At 38.9% G+C, this 23,590-nt stretch overlaps 1 protein-coding gene across 1 annotated transcript; it reads right to left on the bottom strand.

Moving 5' to 3' along the window:
• Positions 1–11,182: 11,182 nt before the first annotated feature.
• Positions 11,183–14,028, bottom strand: LOC104217518 (basic leucine zipper 61-like). The gene is made up of 4 exons (XM_009767796.2): positions 13,201–14,028; positions 12,750–12,840; positions 12,511–12,637; positions 11,183–11,903 (listed from the first exon to the last, which is right to left on the bottom strand). The coding sequence occupies exons 1-4, from the start codon at positions 13,734–13,736 to the stop codon at positions 11,743–11,745; spliced, it is 915 nt and encodes a 304-aa protein (XP_009766098.1). The 5' UTR covers positions 13,737–14,028; the 3' UTR covers positions 11,183–11,742.
• Positions 14,029–23,590: the final 9,562 nt, after the last annotated feature.

Raw genomic sequence — 23,590 nt, 5'->3', positions numbered from 1 at the left:
AGCGGTTATTATTATTTAGGTATCATATTGATTCGTATGTTGAATTACTAAATTCGGTTAACTTTGAAAGTGTACATCAACGAAAAATTATTGTCAGACGACTAAAAAAAATTGATTACCATGTATTACTAAGTAGATTCTCCCATAAAAATACTTAATAGATAATATATTTGTCCATTTTCTAAATTCTTACTAAACATATATTTACTTATAGAAAATTTAATAAAATAAGATTGAAATAATATTTAAGTAATAGAAAATCCAAAAAAAATCGTCAAAACCGAACCAATCCAAACCGATATAGTTGGTTTGGTTTGGTTTTGATAAAATCGAATCAATCCGGTCCATGTACACCCCTAATCCACTCAATATGAGCACGTTAAATGCAGTATATTTATTGATTTGACGAAAATATATGAATACTAATACATTTTTCCCGTTATGTATCAGGAAGATATATAGATTCCTTAATTCTAACCATGTGTAAAGCTTATAAGGTTTCTTAAGTTTATCTTCTTAAATATTTCATAAAAGCGATTAACTTGATTTTTTCCATTGAGCTTCTTGATACGATTAAATAGAAGAATTAAGACTACCGAAATATATTAACCGTTTTTCAATTATATACTCCATTATTCTTTATACCTCTTGATAGGGGTGTACAAATCGAACCGGAAAATCGCACCACAAAAAGTCAAAACAAGCTGATTAAAAAACCCAATGAAGTTTGGTTTGATTTGGTTTGGTGTTGAGTAAAAACAGTCAAACCAAACCGACATATAAATATATAATTTTATATATACTTTTAAAACTTTATATAGAATTTTCTTTAAAAAATTGTCACGCCCCAAAAACCGAGGAGCGCACTCAACCGAGTAAACCCGACTGAGCAAGCCTGCTAGGTTTCATTCCACCCAAACTAATTCATGAATAAATAGGAGATGGACTCCATTAATCATACTTTGTAAGTATTTCATTAACAACTTTCATTTTATTTTCATTAGCAGCTTAATTCATAATTATCAAAAATATTACAAGTTTTAAAAATCTTTATCAAATATCAAGATTTCTAACTCAACTCCCCATTATCAAACACCATCCATAACCTGTCTACGGAGTCTCTAAATACAACTGAAAGGTAATATGAAAATGTCGGCAACAAGGCTCCGACTATACCTCAAAATACAAAGTACATGATAAACAATTGATACAAGACCCCGAAATGAAGTGTGGCTCATCATGTCAGCTGAAAGGAAGATGCGTTACTAGCTGCGACCACCATTGCCTGCTATGGAACCCCCTACATCCATTTAAAGACGTAGCGCCCCCAGTAAAAGGGACGCTAGTGCCATCGAATAGCACTAGTATGTATAACTAAACGTCATCTTATTAGAAAGAACAACCATACAAGAACAAAAAAATCATAAGTATTCAACAAAAGCTTTAAACAATCACCACATCATCAAATAAATGGAATCATATAGCTTTCACATAATTTCCATAGCTTTAGTATGGGGCATTTAATACTGTTCATCATCATTCACAATACAACCGCTTTCTTGAGCGGAGTCCAATCACGACCCGATCGGCTAGGTTGCCTCATTTGAGACATGTACCTCAATCACAATCTCATTCTCACTTTTCAGAATTCAATATCAGCACAATACCACCATGTGTGCGGCATGTCGTCCAATCACGGCCCGATCGGCTAGGCCGCCTTACCAAGGAGTTGTTACTTTATCATTAATCATCTCATTTCAATCTATATTTCACATATATCAATTCATAGGCACTTAGGGCCACAATTATCACATCATACTTGGCATTAGGCCACATTTCATAACTCACATTCCACATCACTTTCACTTTCAACATCAAACTTGCAATGCAATTCAAGTTGTAAGCATAGAGAGTAATTCTCATGATTCTGCATAATAATCACAATTTAAACTTGACTTAAAATCTAGATAATTTAGCATATAGTTCACATTCTTCACATATCCCCAATTTACCAAGAATAGCACATTGAACACGTTAAGACATACCTTTCACATATATTCTTGCAACACCAAATCCTTTGAAATAACAAATACTACGTAAATTAAATTCCGGACTTACAACATATGCGGGGGCACCATGGGAGCTCAATTTCTAAGAAGATGGGGTTTTAGCCATACATACCTTGTTTAAGCTTTTCTTAAGTTTCTACAATCCACCAACACCTCTAGCAATAATAATCTATAAGGAGAAAGCGAAATCAATTAATAATTTAGAAGGATTTCCCATGGTATAACTTTCTTAGGAATTTCATCAAACACCTAATCATGTGAAATAGACTACAAGGTTCTACAATGGAAATTCCTTCTTCCCTCATCAAATTTCATCAAGAACTACCCAAAATAGTTCATTAATCCCACATACTATAGCTTAGTGGCACATGCATGGCCTATTTCTAATCCCACAATATATTTTTGAACTTATAATCTCATATATAAAATATTAGAAGTAGGACTTACCCGGAAGATAGTGAGCTAGAGATTAGCATGCTTGATTCTTAAGGGTTTGTGCAAGATTGATAATTAGGAGGCTAGGTTCCCTCTTTCTCTCTCTAAAATGCTCTCACCTCTCTCTAGATTTAGTATAAAATGGTCCCAAACGAAGCCCCAAAACCTATTTATCAAAGTAGGTTCGGATATGAAATTTTCCAAAAATGACCCCTGAAGTCAAATATATGGTGCAATTATGCTATAACATAATCGAAATGTGGGTAGCATTCTTGCAGCATAATCTTTATGCGATAGCATAATCGATTATGCTACAGCATAATCAACATGTGATAGCATAACGTTTTGCCCGACACTGCTTCATTATGCGACGCATATGCGGTCTGCATTGTCGTTTTGCGATCGCAAAATTGGTTGCAAATCCAGCCTTTGGTAATTTGATCATAACTTTGTGTAGGAATGTCAAAATGATAAACAGTTTGAAGAGTTAGAAACTAGACTCGAAGAACTTTCATTTAATAAGTTGTTCACCACATAGAACCTTATATATGTTTAGATATGTTCGTCCAAAGAGTAGACTTGTGCGAACTCATTTGAAATTTTAGCCTAGTATGAAATTTTTCAATTTGACTTAGACTTAGGCCTCCCATTAGACCCCACATTACACATTATAAAATTTATACACTTATTTACCAAATTCAATTGATGTCCATTATGTTAATATCACATAAAATATTACAATTAGCCTATCTGGCACCACGAAATCCTAAATTACTTGGCAAAATTTATCCCCCCCCTTAGGATCATTTGTCCTCGAATGAGGAGTAGAGTCCACCCTAAATGCTTAACATAATATATATCTTTTCTTCTCACCTATCTCAAGTCCCTAAATTTTGACTAACTCCTAAATTTTGCAGAAATTTCGGCAGATTCTCCTTTGTAACTAGGCCTATCCACCTGCCAGAGAATCACCAAAACCATCCTAACAACACATACACAACGAGACAAAGCACCATAATGTATATATCAACAATACTAATCTCACCATTACAAGTACTACATTATCATAAGGGTACCTGGACATGAACTGCACATTTCTAAATCATAATACCTAGAAGGTACCTTTCAAGTCAAAACCAATTGCTATACAATCAATAGAAAATACCTTAATTCCACAACACTCTCGATCTTCAATGTGGCCTCTTATACTTACAGGCTTTACCATAACATATTCACGGAAACAACCCCAACCTCCAAACTTATCTAACAATGATGGCAGCTAGATACCTCACATAAGCTAACTATCCATTAACTTCACCTTCAATAATTTCCACTGGAATGATACACAAAGGATATCCAACTACCTTCTTAGACATAGACACGTGAAAACACAAAATATATGGGGAACAACTATGGGAAAACTTCATACTCCTAGTGTGGCCTAATGTGAAATACACTTATGCAACTTTCACTATCAACTCACATAACATCTCAGGGGAAAGTATTGTGAATAACCGGTTCACCCTCCTCAATTCTAAATCTCTATACGAACACCCACGCTAAACCTTTGATGACCTTCAACAATTACTCTAAGATGTGCTATCATAAACTGGCCATAAAATTACCTATTGAATATATGTGATCATATGGGGATGCTTCCTCTTTGACATGTTTGAACCTTCAATACCCACTAGATTTAATACAATGAGGAGTAACGAAATTCAAGATCAGGCTGAAATTATCCAGGAATCCATTAATGTGCTGATCAGAGTATTTTATGAGGTTATATGCTAATAGACACGAAGATTACTACTAACAATACTGACATGGTTAATTATTTTGACGACATTAATTATTAGACAAATGAGGCATATGGGTAACTAGTACATTGGCAATAGGAATCATTAAGGAGGAATATTCAAGTACGTGGGAAAATCAGTCTATCAGGAAGGAGAATACTCTGTCACCTTGAATGTGATATGGGTTTCAAAGTACATGAAGTTGAATTACACTTCTATCGTTAACTAACACAGGGAATCTATGCCACAAGACCATGAGGATGAAAAGGAGTTGAACACTTATGAGATTATCATGTTTCAAACTGCTTAACCCTTCTTGATAATTGATCCTATATGAGAGAACTAAAGATACGACAACTTGTTTTCCAAATCAATATGCTCATGATATGTGCAAAAATCTGAAGGCATCTAATCTCAACCTTTCACGAGTGAAACCACATAGCTAGGATATCTTAATATTGGGACGAAATTATGTATTGGTTAGAGGGGTTCTAATGGTTAACATGATGCTCCGGGGAGAAAGACAAAGAACACTCCTATCCACCCAGGAAGGGGGAATACCAAGGGTAGAAAAACTCTCCGCACATGACAATGATATCGTCAATAATCCTAGAAGCTGAGTGAGATGAAGGCCACGTAACCCATACAATCCGACCCATTTAAGACTTTTGAAAAGAGGACGCACTTTGGTTTGAAATCATGGCAATATAAGCCTGAATTTAAGGGAAATAATTACTTTTGGAACCCATGAGACAAGCCCACGTAGCCCTAGAAAATCGTTAACAATGGAGAGAAAGTTCTTAAAACCATTACGAGTTGGTGTAGAGTAAGGCCTCAAAGTGTCCACATGAATAAGTTTGAAAGAATGAGACATTTTAATGTATTTATCGGGGAAAAGTAACCTTGGTTATCTACTCATAGGGACAAGCAGCGCAGGTAAATGGTTGTTAGAAGAACATCTACAAGGAATACCAACAATATTTATTTATTCTAACAAAAGGAATATGTCCCCATCCTTGATGCTATAAGACTTCCTCTTTGATGCCATAAAACATAAATGAATTTTACAATGAGAGTTATCATATTAAATAGATAGTAGGGCAACAAGACTAATGAGCACCATTTGGAAACAACAAGATTAAACTGAGTTGAAGACATTAGAAGTTTATAGTAAAGGGGAATTTACCCACTTCCAGTGTCTTTTTTTTAAAAGGGGGCTTGTAGAGTACATAAAAGTGAGGTGAATTGAATCGAATCATATAGTTGGATAGCTAGTCGAGAAAATGAGATAAGATCGTATTGAAAAATATGGAGAAATGACACATGATGCAAGGTAAATGAAAAGAAAGTGAGAGAGCCTATGGAAGTATCCTTTACATTGTAACCACTAGGAAGGGTGGTAATATAAGGGATTACGAGAAGCTAAATTTTTTAAAGAAGATCTCTATATGTAGTCACGTGATGTATAGCTCCAGAATTCAAAAATCCAATTATGTTTAGCAACTCTACTTTACAATGAAGCACTACAACACACTTCTACACAACCAGCTATTACCAGCCACATTGGGAGATGCTATAAGACTTGATTGAGAGAAAGGCTTTGACATACGAATGTGTTACTACATGTATTGCTCCTTGGTCAACCCAAAACCAAAAGGCGAGAGTTAGACTGATAAGCAGATAGTTGGACTAGCATATGTGTAGATAATCCATTATAGAAAGGAGATCATTCAATCTCAGAAATTGCGGCATGCTATCAACCCTTGATGAACTTAAAGTGAGGTGGGAACCCAATGAGATAGTATAAAATAATTATTGAAGGTTTTCAGGTGTTCATAATGAGTTCTCCATGGATTTTGACTTGAGAAATACCCAGATGCTAATGAAAGACAGAAAAACATAAGAAACAGGCGTTGTGCTATGATAACCCCCAAAGGTGCGCTTGGTCTTGACGGAGAGCCTAGTAAGGGTCCTTATGAGAAAGGAAGTGTTACAATGACACATAGAAGGATATGTTCTCTCATGGTTATCAAACAAGTGTTGGGAAACTAGCACAATGAATTCACTAACTAAGGAACACAATTAACACATGTTGTGGAGGTGTAAAGAGAAAATAAACATTTGTTATGAGCTGGACATGCTTCTGCTATATTAACTCCCAACTGCAACACACGACCACGACACGAGCAACCACAATACTAGGAACAAAGTGAGCTACTTACTACAAGATGTCCCAAGTTAACATGAAAGTTATACTAAGATGGCGACACAAGATCTTCCTATGACAGGGATGTGAGGATGTCAATTTTCAAAGAGACTTTATGCACACGGTGACCATCATGCACTCATGTGATAGGTGTTAAGGTATGCTCTTATGTTACTAGAAGCTCTCATGATGATACTCAAAAAAGAGTAGAGTGATTGTTCAGACCATAGAAGCCATATACACCAGTGAGTAAAAGAGTGACTCAAGAAGGATCGCAACATTAGAATGCTTTACATGGAACTTGACACCACATAGGTAAACTTTACGACGGAGCATGCATAGGCACAAATGAGCAGATATTGTCCATTTAAATAGAAAGATCCTATAAGAAATTTATCAGGTATAGTCCCTTGTTGAGAATTTAGGAAAGTAAGTGGAAAGTGTTAATCCTAGAGTTATAACTCAATTCAAGGACATCATTATAGAACTTAATTCCACAAGAGTATGTAAATAAGAGAATTTGTGATAGAGTGGATTCACGAATAATATGTCTTATTCACGGAGTAGGTACATGCAATATTTTGTGACTCAACATCTTATTACGACCATGTTCATGTGAACTCTTCAATATGGGTGCACATATACAAAAAGGAAATCATGTGGTGTTCATAATGATATAGCAAGGAGTGACTTATTTGGTAACTTTATATTGGTGGGGCAGTGCCTTAACTGATGCACCCTGACTCCACACATGTAACATACATTGGTAACATACTGATATACTACATGATCCGGTGGTGCAGTGACATTAATAGGAACAAGGGTACTCTCCTTAGCAACAAGTTCTATCAATCCCTCCATGGCTCGATACATTCTTCTAACAAACTCTTGGGCAATCTCCCTCAGATTCAATGGTGGGGTCATTCCCTCCTTACTTCTTCAAACTCATGGATTATGGTTTCAAGATTACTCATCTTGAGAGTAAGACATAGCGAGAAAATTAGCTCCCTATCTTGGGTTCTACTGCACGATCTGGAGTATCAAAGAAAGGTGAAATTCTTAAATGTCCAAATAGCCTCCAACTTATAGATGCGGTCGACAACACACCGATAAGAAGGACTCTACTAGACACGGCTCCGAGACATCCTAGGACACTTTAAAACCTTAGGCTCTAATACCAAGTTTGTCACGCCCCAAAAACCAGGGAGCGCGACCGACACTCAACCGAGTAAACCCGACTAAGCAAGCCTGTTAGGTTTCATTCTACCCAAACTAATTCATGAATAAATAGGAGATGGACCCCATTAATCATACTTTGTAAGTATTTCATTAACAACTTCCTTTTTATTTCCATTAGCAGCTTAATTCATAATTATCAAAAATATTACAAGTTGTATAAATCTTTGTCAAATATCAAGATTTCTAACTCAATTTTCCATTATCAAACACCACCCACAACCTGTCTATGGAGCCTCTAAATACAACTGAAGGGTAATATGGAAATACCGGCAACAAGGCTCTGGTTATACCTCAAAATACAAAGTACATGATAAACAATTGATACAGGACCCCGAAATGAAGTGGGGCTCAACATGCCAGCTGAAAGGAAGATGCGTCACAAGCTGCGACCACCACTGTCTGCTATAGAACCACCTACATCCATTTAAAAACGTAGCGCCCCCGGCAAAAGGGACATTAGTGCCATCAAATAGCACTAGTATGTATAACTAAACACCGTCTCATTAGAAAGAACAACCATACAAGAACAAAGAAATCATAAGGATTCAACAAAAGCTTTAAACAATAACCACATCATCATATAAAGGGAATCACATAGCTTTCACATAATTTCCATAGCTTTAGTTTGGGGCATTTAATACTGTTCATCATCATTCACAATACCACCGCTTTCTTGAGCAAAGTCCGATCATGACCCGATCGGCTAGGTTGCCTCATTTGAGACATGTACCTCAATCACAATCTCATTCTCACTTTCCGGAATTTAATATCAGCACAATACCACCATGTGTGCGGCATGACGTCTGATAACGGCCCGATCGACTAGGCAGCCTTATCAAGGCGTTGTTACTTTCTCATTAATCATCTCATTTCAATCTTTATTTCACATATATCAATTCATAGGCACTTAGAGCCACAATTATCACATCATACTTGGCATTAGGCCACATTTCATAACTCACATTCCACATCACTTTCACTTTCAACATCAAACTTGCAATTTAAGATAATGGGCACATACAAGAGCAATTCAAGTTGTAAGCATAGAGAGTAATTCTCATGATTCGGCATAATAATCACAATTTAAACTTGACTTAAAATCTAGGCAATTTAGCATATAGTTCACATTCTTCACATATCCCTAATTTACCAAGAATAGCATATTGAATACATTGAGACATACCTTTCAAATATATTCTTGCAACACCAAATCCTTTGAAATAACAAATACTACATAAATCAAATTCCGGACTTACAACATATGCGGGGATACCATGGGAGCTCAATTTCTAAGAAGAGGAGGGTTTTAGCCATACATACCTTGTTTAAGCTTTTCTTAAGTTTCTATAATCCACCAACACCTGTAGCAATAACAATCTATAAGAAGAAAGCGAAATCAATTAACAATTTAGAAGGATTTCCCATGGTATAACTTTCTTAGGAATTTCATCAAACACCTAATCATGTGAAATAGACTATAAGGTTCTACAATGGAAATTCCTTCTTCCCTCATCAAATTTCATCAAGAACTACCCAAAATAGTTCATTAATCCCACATACTATAGCTTAGTGGCACATGCACGGCCTATTTCTAACCCCACAATATATTTTTGAACTCATAATCTCATATATGAAATATTAGAAGTAGGACTTACCCGGAAGATAGTGAGCTAGAGATTAGCATGCTTGATTCTTGAGGGTTTGTGCAAGATTGATGATTAGGAGGCTAGGTTCCTTCTTTCTCTCTCTAAAATGCTCTCACCTCTCTCTAGATTTAGTATAAAATGGTCCCAAATGAAGCCCCAAAGCTTATTTATCAAAGTGAGTTCGGATATGAAAATTTCCAAAAATGACCCCCGAAGTCAAATATATGGTGCAATTATGCTATAGCATAATCGAAATGTGGGTAGCATTTTTGCAGCATAATCAACATGCGACAACATAACGTTTTGCCCGATACTGCTTCATTATGCGACGCAAATGCGGTTCGTATAGTCGTTTTGCGATCGCAAAATTGGTCGCAAATCCAGCCTTTGGTAATTTTATCATAACTTTGTGTAGGAATGTCTAAATGACGAACAATTTGAAGTGTTATAAAATAGACTCGAAGACCTTTCATTTGATAGGTTGTTCACTACATAAAACCTTATATATATTTAGATATGCTCGTCCAAATAGTGGACTTGTGCGAACTCATTTGGAATTGTAACCTAGTATGAAAGTTTCCAATTTGACCTAGACTTACGCCTCCCATTAGACCCCACATTACACATTATAAGACTTATACACTTATTTACCAAATTCAATTGATGCTCATCATGTTAATATCACATAAAATATTATAATTAGCCTACCTGGTACCACGAAATCCTAAATTACTTGGTGAAATTTCCGGGGCCTTACAAAAATGTCTAGAAATATTTGGGATTCTCTTATGGGATGTAATATTTAATAGAATATGAAGTACTCCATTTTTATTAACTTTACACAATGTGTTGTACGATAACTTTCTTATCACTCGATCTCTTTGTTTTTCCATATTTATTATATTCTTATATCTTTTTCAAATTTGAAGTGATTTGATAATTAAAAATTAAATAGAACATATTATTATTTAGGTTTTATATTGATTTTATGTTTAATTTAAATTCGGTTAACTTCGAAAGTGTACATCAATAAAAATTTATTGTCAGACAACTAAGAAAATAACTATCATGTGTTTATAAGAAAATTCTATCATAAGAATAGTTTAAATGTATATTTACTTGTAAATTTTTGTTAAGAGTAACATTGACATATTATTCATGTAACAAAAAAATCCGAAAACCCGAAAAATCCGATAAAACTGAACCAATCCAAACCGATGTAAATGGTTTGATTTGTTTTAATGAAAACCAAACCAACTCGGTCCATGTACACCCCTAGCTCTTGACTTAACGTTAAAATAGCACGGTCTAGCCAGTTTTCGGACTGGTCATTCAAAAATAGTCAGCGTTTACCAAGTCAATGAAAAATAATCATTATTTTGCTGCAATAGAGACCGGTCCAGCATGATATACTGGAGTTCGGTGTACCTGTGTATGAACTTGCAGCATATTATGACCGGTATATTATACTGGAACTTCAGTACATTATGCTGGAGTATTTTTCCGAATTTTGAACAGTATTTTCGTTCAAATTTATCTTTACACGAAAAATAGTTAAATTTCGATTACTTTTGAAACTGTGATTATTTTTGAATGACCACTTGTTAATCTGGCTATTTTTGAATTTCTCCGTGACTTAACTTATCATTTCATTGGTTACGCTCTCTGTTTATAGGTCCAATTATTTGTCTAGTGGTCTTAGTGGCTCTGATATATAAAAAAGAAATCAACATAACGTAATATTTAATCCACAAAATTGTATAAACAATTAAACATCTGCAACAATCCTTCATTCAATTTTTCCTTTTATTCTCTTTCCTCATTTGTCCTTACATTCCTTAAGAACAAATAAGAAGGTATACAAGTTATCATACCAGAATTAGGAAATTAACAATGAAATTCATCAAACAATAAAAATTACTATCCCTTACAAATTACAATTGTTAAACATCCAAACCATATGGCACCATCCATATGCAGGTCCTAATTAACAACCCTTTTTCTTGTACATCCAAATAAAATACAAGATTCACAATCAGACACCAAATCGACTCAATCTCAACCCTAACACCAAAGTAATGCTACAACAAATCAAATAAAAAAAAATAGTCACAATAAAATACAAACAAAGCAAACTTTTGGGTTTGCTTTTTTTTTTGGGGGGGTTTATTTTTTTTCCAAATATCAAATGAATTCTTTACTACCTCTATTTTAAATCAAGTAGGAATATTCTAAAATCATGTTAATTATCACAGGGGTCCACAAGAGAATCGGAAGAAAAAAAAATTGGGGAACACATCACGTGAAGGCGCAGCTGTCAGCTGAGGGTAACACTGGAATTGAGAAGCTTACGCTTCTTCCGTGCAACTCATCTTGTTAAATGTTGATGGTGGCGCCGCCGCTGACGGTGGTGCATGGGCGGTTCCGTTGTTGCCCATTTTCTTCATATTCTGTTCATGATAAATCTGTCTTAATCTCTCAATTTCCTTCTTCAGTGCTTCTTGATGAGCTGCCATATAACATGCAAAAAAAAAATGAGCCGAATAAAGAATAGATTTAATTTATAAACACAGAAAGTGTGTAGAATTTTATGTCGTAGCGAATAATCTGATTTATCTTTCAGGTTAGAAATTTTTACGATTACCTATAATTATCTGAAGATGCCTGATAGTTCGAAAAATTACTCATTATAGGTTCTGATAATTAAATACTATGGTTGCGTGAATGACAAGGTTGAAACTTATATAGACGATAATTTATCTTGGAGGAATAAGTTATGTCACTACAATATTGTCATGACATGACCTATTTTTTCGTCAAAAGTATGAGCAATTACTGCATTAATCACGCAATTACTTTTCCATGACATTAGTAAGTTAAAATGAAATCATAGTACTACTACAGGAACTATTCTGTTCACGGCACGTGAAATTTAGGTGAATAATTGATTGCATTGTGACCAGGTGTAAACATAATTAGTACAAAAAAAATCATGAATTGCATGCATGTCGTTCGTTCATTATGTTAAGTCATCAAATCACATTGATTAATTAGGAAGAGCAAATTAAAATCAATTTCGCTAATTAAGAATGATTAAAGTTTTTATGGTCTCTTACCATCTTTAAAAATCTTATCTTGAGCCAAAGCTGCAATTCGTTGTCTGAGTGCACTATTATCAACGTTCAGAAGCAGCCTTTGATGGTCTAGAAAAGCAACCCTTGGTGACAATGCTGATACTTCAGTCTGAGAAGAATTAAAAAAACAATATAAGTTATTTTTCAAGTTATTATAAGAACATGATTATATATTTTAATGAAGAAGAAGTCAGTTAATTATATTAAAAGTAGAAACTTACTTGAAGACTGGTTACACTTCTTTCCAGTTCCGAAATGTACTGTAGCTTTCTAACTCTTGATCTCTGAGCTGATTGCCTGTTAGCTAAAATTCTGGAAAACAAACAAACTCAAATCATTATTAAATAAGACATAAGAGCAATTTGTTGTACATAAACTTTTATTCTGCTACTAACATATTTGGAATTAAGTGCCCAATGGTTTCAATTGCTTTTTTATTTGAAATTACTATTGAAGATATAACTAAGTATATAGAAGTAAATTCACCTTAATTCTTTAAGTTTTTATAGATGAATTTGTTACACAATTAAATAAGGGATAAAGAGCAAGAATAGTTTTCGTGTACTTGTCACATGAAAAATATTCAGGCTACCAGTTTAAACTCTTAAATATTTAAATCTGCAAATGCCTAAAGATGAATACTTTAGCAACTGGATTAGTCATATTATTTACCTCTTAATCCTCTTTGGGTCCACAATAGGATTATTATCTGAAGAATCACTAGCAGGAGGTGGTGGTGGTTGAGTATCACAAGAACTATCAACCTCTCCAGGTTCATTCTTCGGCTGAATTACTTGGTTAACGTCGACCTGTGGGACAAACTTCTGATCTTCATTTTCGCTGATTTGATCAGACGGTGTAGAAGGATTCGTACTAGACGGATTAGAAGACGGCGCTGTAGTAACAGCAAATGCAGCAGCACCGCCGCTATCATCTGAAAACATAGTAGTAAGCTGTTCATCATCTAACTTATCAAACCCAATACTAGAATTAGCGCCGCCGTGGCATTGCTGCAGAAACGGAGCGGCCTCCACGAACGCAATCGGGTCGCTCACTGATCTTCGGTGAGAATTTCTCCTAGCTGATGAGAAATCAAGAAAATCATCAACCCAAGAATTATTATTAATGTTATTGTTATGCAATGGGGGCATAGTTTGAAAAGGCCAATTGTGTGCCATTGTAGGAACTTTTGGTGGTAGTTGAGCCATGCACAAACTAAAATGGCAAGGTTTTATTGTGGTTCAAGAATTGAGATATGGGTAGTATAAAAAGAGAAGAATGAAGAAGAAAGAAAAGGTGTATTTAGGGTAATAATTGAATGGCAAAAATGGTGTGATGTGAGTATCTCTATTTTAAGAGGTTAAGTTGTTTAAGAGTTATTACTAGCAATTTTAAGGGGACCAAAGTTAAGGTTTGTTTTCTATTTATTTTTTTGGAGGGAGAGGGAATAGTGGGTCACATGGGAGAGGGATTAGGACAGCTAGCAACAGCTGTGAAGAGAGTGAAATAAGTCTTTCTTTCAACGGTTTATTAACTGGCGGAATCGGTCACCACGTGCCCTTCGATGTGACCCTTTTCGCCTTTCCTCTTTTCCTGTCCGAAACTCGTTTGTTTGAGATGAGTTTATTATATATTTAATTAGAATAAAATCGTGGTATAACTAATTTCAAAATTAGTTATTCGGGGTGTATGGGCCAAAATACGACCGAGGAGATTTAGCACGAGGAAGGTAATTATCGTGAGAATTGTAATTTATCATAGGCAGTTCGGCGGAGGTCGGTCAGTGACCAACAGAACGAAGTGTTGAGTGGCTCATCAGGGTCGAGGTCGAACACAAGATTGAAGGAACCTACTGGCGAGCTGATTAATCAGGGCCGAGGTTAGGCACTCAGGCCAGTAATAACAGCTAGTTCTGCGATACGATATTTTAGGGGAATATTCTATCGAATATTCTATGCATCTGTACTTTAGGTTAGGTAAGGGGTATGTCTCATATAAATAGAAAGGTAGAGAGAAGAAAAGAGGGCAAGTAATATTTCATTTGATAAGAACACTTTTAAAAAAGCAAGCTCACTAGATAATACAAAGAACAACTTTCAGAGAGAGATTCGATCTTTACATTCTATCCATTGTCATTTCTACCAGATCCGAGAAAGTGTATAATATTCTTTCATGTTCTTGTCTTACATCACTGTCAGAAAGAAGAATCATCCACCTCATTCAATATTTGGGTAAATCATTCTCTTTATTTACATTCGTTGCCATTTAGCATATTTATTGCTTATCATTATTCTCCACTCATTAATAGCAGCACCATTTAATATACATTGCATTAAATCGGCTTTAACGTAATTCCACGTTGTATGTGCAAACACTTTTTGGATCTAGAAATCATTATATTTAACTAGGATTTACATGTTATCTTCTTTCTTAATTAGTTTAACAAAATGTTTCATATTTTTTGCCATACAATTTGGCATCGTCCGTGGGTCTTCCTAGTTAAAATTTTAGTTTCTTTTAGATCTAAACAAACAACGCAAAAAACCCTATACTTCCTTGTGTGCACAAATCTAACATGGCAGGCAACAGAGAGGAAAAAAGGAAGGCAATAGCCGACCTCACCACTAACCTCCTCCACACCATCAACGAAGTGGATGAAACGGAGGGCGAAGATGCAACATCAAACACCTCTCCCAGGCGAAACATTTCGCCCCCACCTCATGGTAGCGTCACGACCTCGCACGGTAAAGGGGCCTCTACATCCACAACAGAAGAGGCACCACCGACAGCGAAAAAACTACTTGAGGCATGGTTGACAAACACGCTGACCAACATTCTCAATAAGCCCGCTCAAAGGACGAACAAAGAAGATGCAGAAGTCTGCATTGTATCGACACCAAACGAGCAAAACGCCCCCCATATAACAGGTATTACTCACAATGTTAGTGATACAGGTAACAACACCCTCACAACCATTTTGAGGAAAATGGAGGAGATGGAGAAAAAGAAAAAATGCTCCGCGACCAAATGAAAGAGCATCAAGAAAGGGTAAACAAAATACCGGGCACCCAAAAACTCCTACCAAAAAGGGACATCGGTCGATTCATTGAGCAGCCATACATCGACGAAGTTACGCCACACCCAATACCCAAAACCTTCAAAATGCCATCTTACCTAAAAATATACGACAACAACGGACCCTAAAGATCATGTGATTCATTACGTCACCGCTGTAAAAAGCAACGATCTCGCCAAAGAGCAAATATCCTCCATCTTACTGAAGAAGTTCGGCAAAACCCTCACCAGGGGTGCATTGACTTGGTATTAATAGCTGCCCGCGCGCTCGATTGAAATATTTGAGGAAATGGCTGATAATTTCGTGACAGCCCATGCCGAAGCAAAAAAGGCAGAGGCGGGAGTAAATAGCATATTTGCCATCAAACAATCACCTAGAGGGGGACTCAAGGACTTCCTTGCTAGATTTAACCGAGTAAGAATGACCTTACCATATGTATTGGAAGGAATAGTTGTGGTAGCCTTTCAGAACGGGCTGAATAGTAGTGGTTCGAGTGCGACCAGAAAGCTGCTGAGCCGCCTTATGAAATATCCCCCGACCACTTGGGAAGAAATACACAATGCTTATTGCGTCGAGGTTCGAGCTGACAAAGATGATCTAAATGGGCCAACTCAATGGCTAACTTCGGTACAAGCTGAATGTAGGAAGGACTAGAGATATGACAATAAGAGAGATCTAGCAGGACCTCGACCTAATTGGGAAAGACATCAGCCTTACAGCCGAGGCACACTCATGCCGCCTCCCCACCACGACGAAGGCCCATCTAGGCCAAGAACAGGAACTCACTGCAGTGAGAGAGGTATGCCCCCTTATTATCTGCTCAGAATTTCTGTGTTTCCCCCTCATAATGTTTTTGCGCACTGGAGAAGCTCGGCCCAAAAGTAAAGTGGCTGGAGAAGATGAGGTCTGACCCGAGCACTAGAAAGTCAAATAGTCTCTGTGAATTCCACCAGGAGCAGGGTCACAAAACCGAGGATTGTATCGCCTTAAGACAAGAGGTCATGAACATGCTTCATCGAGGGCACTTGAAAGAGTTGATGAGCGACCGAGGGAGGGACAATTTCGTCCGTGGACGAGAACAGCACCAGGGACCACCCAAACCACCCTCCCCGACTCGAACCAGTCAAATGATCATCGGAGGGGGCGACGATGCGTCAATCAACAATGTGAAGTTCAACACCACCCACAAACTTAAACGGTCTATCACTCATGAACGGTATGACGAAGAAAGTATCATCTTCGATAAGTCAGATACCCACGGTTAGGTTTTCCCTCACTATGATGCCCTTGTCATTACTTTACGCATCTTAGATACTGATGTAAAACATATTATGGTCGATGACAAGAGTGGCGCGTGCATCATCCACCCTCGAGTTCTCACCCAAATGAAACTCGAGGATAGGATAGTGCCACGCTACATCACAGTAATGGGTTTTAACAATGTAATTGAGCGGACATCTAGAGAAATCACGTTGTCCGTCCTGGAAGATGGAGTCCCTTTGGAGACCACGTTCCATATCATGGACCAGGATACGGCGTACAACGCCATCTCAGATCGACCTTGGATCCACGATGAAAGCCGTCCATTCCAGCTTATATCAAGTCATCAAATTTCCCATCCCTTCGGGGGTGCTCAGCATCAGAGGAAAATAACGCATTGCCAGGGAATGCTACCGCATCGCCCAAGACTGCACACACACCCAACAGTTAAAGGGTAAAGCCAAAGAAGCATAGCAATCAACAGGGTGGAGGTCGAGCGAGGACGAGAAGTATGTGATCAAAGATCCTGAAGTCATAGAAGCTACCGGATCTACCATAGAAGACCTCAACCCCATCCAACTCAATGATAACGACCACAACAAGAAAGCTTTCATCGGCCACAAGCTCCAAGAGCCAGGTAAATTTCGTCAATATTAAATAGTAATGTAGACCTGTCTGCTTTTTCCCATGCAGACATGCCATGTATTCCAAAGGAGATAGCAATGCACAAGCTGAAAGTCGACCCATTCCACCCCCTGGTAAGTCAAATCAGGTGAAATTCAACACTGCCATTAATGACATGGTCCGCGAAGAGGTAGAAATTTGTTGGAAAATGGCTCCATCAGGGTGTCGAGATGTCCTCAATGGGTCACCAATGCGGTCATGGTGAAAAAGAAGAACGGAAAGTGGCAGATGTGCGTGTACTTCACAGACTTAAACAAAGCATGCCCGAAAGATTCGCTTCCACTTACTCATATCGATCAACCCATTGACGCGACTTCCGGACACGAGTTGCTCAGCTTCCTAGACGCTTACTCAGGCTATAATCAGATCCTCATGGAAGAGCAAGACCATCTTTATCACTCATCAGGGAACGTACTGCAACAAAGTGATGTCTTTTAGACTGAAAAACGCGGGTGTGACGTATCAGAGATTGATGACACGAATGTTCAAAGACCAGTTAGGCAAAATAATGGAAGTCTACATCGACGACATGTTGGTCAAGTCGAAAATGAAGGAGGATCACATCGACCATATAAAAGAGGCCTTCAACATACACAGGCGTTACGATATGAAATTGAACCCCGAGAAGTGCGCCTTCGAGTAACCTCAGGAAAGTTCCTCGGTTTCTTAGTATCACAACGAGGCATTGAGGTCAACCCCGACCAAATAAAAGCTAAGAAGGAATACCAGAGAGCTTGACTAGAAAGAAAGAAGTATCTGATGAACGTCTCCTCGTCTATCTGGCCATATCTGATGTGAACCGTGAGCGTGGTCTTGGTCCGAGAAAATAAAAGTACGGAATCTCCCATTTATTATATTAGCAAAACTCTGGTTGATGCCGAGACGAGGTATCCCCACCTCAATAAGCTAGCCCTGGCTTTAGTCGTAGCTTCACGAAAGTTTAGACCCTATTTCCAGTGCCACCCCATCTCGGTGGTAACGACATTTCCCCTGAGGAGTATTCTGCATAAACCCGAGCTATTGGGTAGATTAGACAAATGGGATATATAATTGAGCGAGCACGATATAACCGATCAGCCGCGAATGGCGATAAAGTCGCAAGTACTTGCTGACTTCGTGGTCGACGTAAGCACGAAAATTATGCCTGAAGTCGAAAAAGAAGCCACTCATACTTCCTCCAAAACACACGACCTATGGGTGTTGTATATATATGACACCTCTAACGCGTCGGGATCGAGATTAGGACTTGAGGTCCCAACAGGTGAGGTAATTCGTCAGTCCAAAAGATGCCCAGATATGACTAATAACAAAGCCGAGTTAAGCCGTGATCGCAGGTCTAAAGCTAGCACTTAAGTACAGAGCAAAGTGAGTTGTCCTGCTGTGCGACTCTCAGATCGTCGTCAATCAAGTCATAGGGACTTTCCAAATTAAGGAACAAAGACTGCAAAAATATCAAGCCGAGATCTGCAGGTTGTTACCCGAGTTCGATAAATGTCAACTTGACCAAATCCCACAGGCACAACACATTGAAGCAGGAGGCCTCGCCAAACTGGCAGCGGCCACTAGAAGCATAACCGGAGAAGGGGATATGATCACTCTCCTCCACTCGTTGATCAATCAAATCGAGGTACGAACTATAAACTCAACTTGGGACTGGCGCAATCGTATTGTCTCAAATTTGCAGGATGGAGTGCTTTCAGACGATAAAAAAAAGCCAAAAAGCTTCGAATGCAGGCAGCCAGGTACACCGTCATCAATAACGACTTGTACAAAAGAACATATGGCGGCCCCTAGCAAAATGCTTAGGCCTAAACCAGACGTGTCGCGTCCTCAAAGAAGTTCATGAACGTCATTGCGGAGCTCATACTCTCATTAGATGCCTCATATGAGCAGGCTACTACTGGCCTACAATGAAAAAAAGGCCAATGACTTCATAGAAAAATGCGAGCAATGCCAAAAATACACCTCTATGATCCACCAAGCGGGCGAGAACCTCTACGCAGTCACGTCACCCTGGCCTTTCATCATTAGGAATGGACATCGTCCGACCCCTCCCAGCGGGATGAGGTAATGTACGATTTCTTTTAGTTTTAACTGACTATTTTTCCAAGTTGGTAAAAGCAGGTGCATTCACCCAAATACGAGAGCAAGAAGTGATCACCTTTATATGAAGAAATATCGTGTGTCGTTTCGGCCTCCCCAAAGAAATCAGTTGTGACAACGGGATCCAATTCACTGGAAAAAAGATCGTTGAGTTCTTTGAGAAATAGCATATCAAAAGAATACTCTCCATGCCATATCATCCCGCGAGCAATGGGCAAATGGAGTCCTCCAACAAGTTAATATTGAATATCATAAAGAAGAAGCTTGATAACGCCAAGGGACTGTGGCTGGAAATACTATGAGCATAACGTACAACGCCAAAAACAAGCATAGGGGAAACACCATACTCAATGGTCTATGGGACTGATACAGTAATATCGGTCGAGGTCGAAAAACCAAGTCTAAGGTACTCACACGAGAGCGGGCCAAGGAACGACGAAAGTAGGAGGCAAGACCTCGACGAGGCTGAAGAGTGAAGAGATGGCTTAAATAAGAATGGTCGCTCAGAAACAACAGGAAGAGCGATACTACAACAAAAAAGCCAAGACCAAACCACTCAAAGTCGAAGGCTACGTGTTAAAAGCCAAAACATAGGCAAGTAAGGATCCACGAGAAGGAAAACTAGGGATTAATTGGGAAGGCCCATACAAAATTACAGCGGCAGTAGGCAAAGGGTCATTCCACCTAGAAACAATGGAGGGAAAGCTACTACCAAACAACTGGAACATCGCCCACCTCAAGTACTTCAACTTCTAATGAAAGATGTTCTCCGAGGTGTACTTTTTTCCCTCAACTGAGTTTAGTGCCAATTGGGTTTTCTCGATGAGGTTTTTAATGAGGCGACGAAGAGGACATTTCGAAGTTAAAGCACAAGCAGGTGAGATTACTAGTTAGCAAGTTTATTGCTCGACCCCTCGAATATTTCTCCAGGTCGAACAATAAAGGGACTAGATAGACTGGGACTGGAATAGCAGCCCGAAAAACATGTAAACTTCTCCAATGTATATATATAAGCAAAGCATACAAACACATGACGTTCGCCTGTCTCCAAGTTTTAACTCCGCACCAATCAATGCACTCACATCCAACCTCGTTCGAATCAACTAAGCGTCAACATTTGACCTCGCTCGAATCGACTCACATTCAATCTCGCTCGAATCGAATCACATTAGACCTCGCTCTAATCGACTTACATTAGACCTCGTTCGAATCAACTAAGAGTCAACATTCGACCTCACTCGAATCGACTCACATTCAACCTTGTTCAAATCAACTAAGAGTCAACATTCGACCTCACATTTGACCTAATTCGAATCAACTAAGAGTCAACATTCGACCTCGCTCGAATCGACTCACATTCAACCTTATTCGAATCAACTAAGAGTCAACATTCGACCTCGCTCAAATCAAATCACATTCGACCTCGTTCGAATCAACTAAAAGTCAATATTTGACCTCGCTCGAATCGACTCACATGCGACCTCATTTGAATCAACTAAGAGTCAATATTCGACCTCGCTCAAATCAACTCACGTTCGACCTTGTTAGAATTAATTAAAGTGACATTCAACCTCGCTCGAATTAACACGTTCGACCTTGTTCGAAACAACTCACATTCGACCTCGTTTGAATTAATACGCTTAACCTTGTTTGAATTAGTAAAGAATTATTTTCGACTGCACTCGAATTCAACCTATACTCAACCTGAATTGAGTTCAATTTATAAGTCAACTTCGTTTGAGTTAAGCACGACGACATGGGACTTCACTAAGATTCAATCAAAGATGTACTCGACTATGTTCGAGATAACACATACTGACACAATTCTTCTAAGGCAACTATTTGAAAAATGTTCGAAGAAAAATAAAAGACCCAACAACGTACAATAAGGGGATATTATCATTCCATTCCAAAAAATATCTTACAAAGGGCCAAAAGAAGCCCACACAAAAAAAAGAAGGCAAAAACTAAGTACAAAGTATTACTCCACGTCATCCTCGCCTTCACCATCCGGCGCAACAGAGACATCTCTGCCATTGCCTTGAGGATATTCATTTTCATACAAGGCATCCTTCTCAAGCTAGTCCAATTCTTCCTCCTCCTCGCCATCACCGGTCGTCGGAGTAGCTGGGTCATAACCGCAAGCAACTCTGGCCGCACGTGCCTAGACACGAGCATCTTCAAAATTGGCCTCAAGAACCTTCCCCTCCGTCATCAAATTCTTGAGAATGTCCAGCTAAGCCTCGGCGTGGATCCATATCTCGTATAAGTGCTGCGGAACGTCAGGAAAATCAGAAGTATGAGAGGACGACTGGGCCAACAGCTGCGCCTTCTCGCCCTCAAGAGTAGCGACTTGATCACTAAGGCTCGAAACCTCTCTCTCGAGCCCACCAATTCATTCATCAAGCTGTGCCTCCCTTACCACGACCGTTTTCGCTTCACTCACCCGTTCAGATATAAGCACACGAATGAATTCCTCCATGTCTCCACCTTCGCCAAAGTTGTCATCCTGGCCTCCTCGGACTTCGCCAACTCTGCCACTTTCTCGATCAACTCATCACTTAAGGCGTTTGCTTTGATCAAACTCTGCTCAAGCTTAGCTCGTAGGGATGCCACTTAAGCTTGAAGGTCAACACACTCAGCCGCGACCCCCTTGCTCACCTCGAGTTCGTCCTCCTTGGCTCTAAGCGCCCCCTTAAACTCATTGCATCTGCCAATGACCATCACGAGCTCATCGTCCTTCTACACCAACTCATCTCTAAGGGATTGGAAGTTGTTGTCCGCGTTGAATCGGGCATGCATCTCAAGTAATTATCACGATACTTGCGATACTTTAAAACCATCTTCTTGAAAATAGTCTCATGCTTCTCCTCTTGGCGGACGCTCTCGATCTCCAAAATAAGGGTCTAAGAAACAAAAAGGAAGAGCTAAAAAGGGCCAGTAAAGATAGAAAGGGGGAAGGACGCAAAATACAGAAATGACAAAAAGGAAAACACAAACTCACCCTCAGAGCCATTCCAGATATGCCTAACGACATATTGACATCCTTAAATGACCGTAGAGTCATGTTCTCGGCGCCATAGCAAAGAGGGACCAAAGAAGGGACCATGCTCTTTGTGTTAGTCAATAGGTCACAATCCAGAGGGATGACTATAAAATAAGAAGATTCATCTACTCGCACCTCAACCCAGGTAAAACCCTCATCAAATATCCTCTCCTCTTCGGGGTAGACATTGGAGCCGGATTCATAGTCATCTATGGCCACACCTTTTTTCTTCACTTTGATAGAGGAAGGAACGTCAACCCACTTTGACATTGACGATTCGCTCCCCGGAATGACCTTGATCGCCTCTGTTCGCCCTCCTTCTCCCACGACGACCTCTAATAAAGAAGCAATCTCTACATTTGAAGGGACGCAGTATCCGTGTCCAAAACTATGCTGCCCTCGGGCTCAACCGCGGCCATCTCGGGATCGCCCCTTGCTGGCTCTTCATTCCTCGCTACCTCTACTCTCCGCATTTTTAGCGAAACTAATTTCCCCTTGCTCAGCAATGACTCATCTACCAAATGCAATAAAGGAGAAGTTGGAGTCTCCGTTGATGGGGCAACTGCTCGATGATCAGGCCCTACATTGGGCCAGAACCTGAGGAGTAGCAGTTGTCTGTGCAGACCCGCCTACAGTCACGGCGAGACGAGATCCAGTCGAGGTACCCGACTAACGAAAAATGGGAGTGGGAGTCTTCACTTTCCTTGGAACTCCCTAATCTAATAACAAATAAAAACCACATTAAGAGGACGGTATTAAGGTCGAAGTGACTGGATATTGGGACTCCGACTTACCGGTCGAAGAAGGTTTATGCCCAAACTTCTTGTTGAATGACGACCATTCACAGATTTCCACCGTGTAAGGCAAAATCTGAGCCACCCAATCGTGAATAT

Source organism: Nicotiana sylvestris, chromosome 7, assembly GCF_000393655.2.
Source record: "Nicotiana sylvestris chromosome 7, ASM39365v2, whole genome shotgun sequence".
Taxonomy (NCBI): Eukaryota; Viridiplantae; Streptophyta; class Magnoliopsida; order Solanales; family Solanaceae; genus Nicotiana; species Nicotiana sylvestris.
The sequence above is the reverse complement of the archived record's forward strand: the minus strand, read 5'-3'. Positions and strand labels throughout refer to the sequence as shown.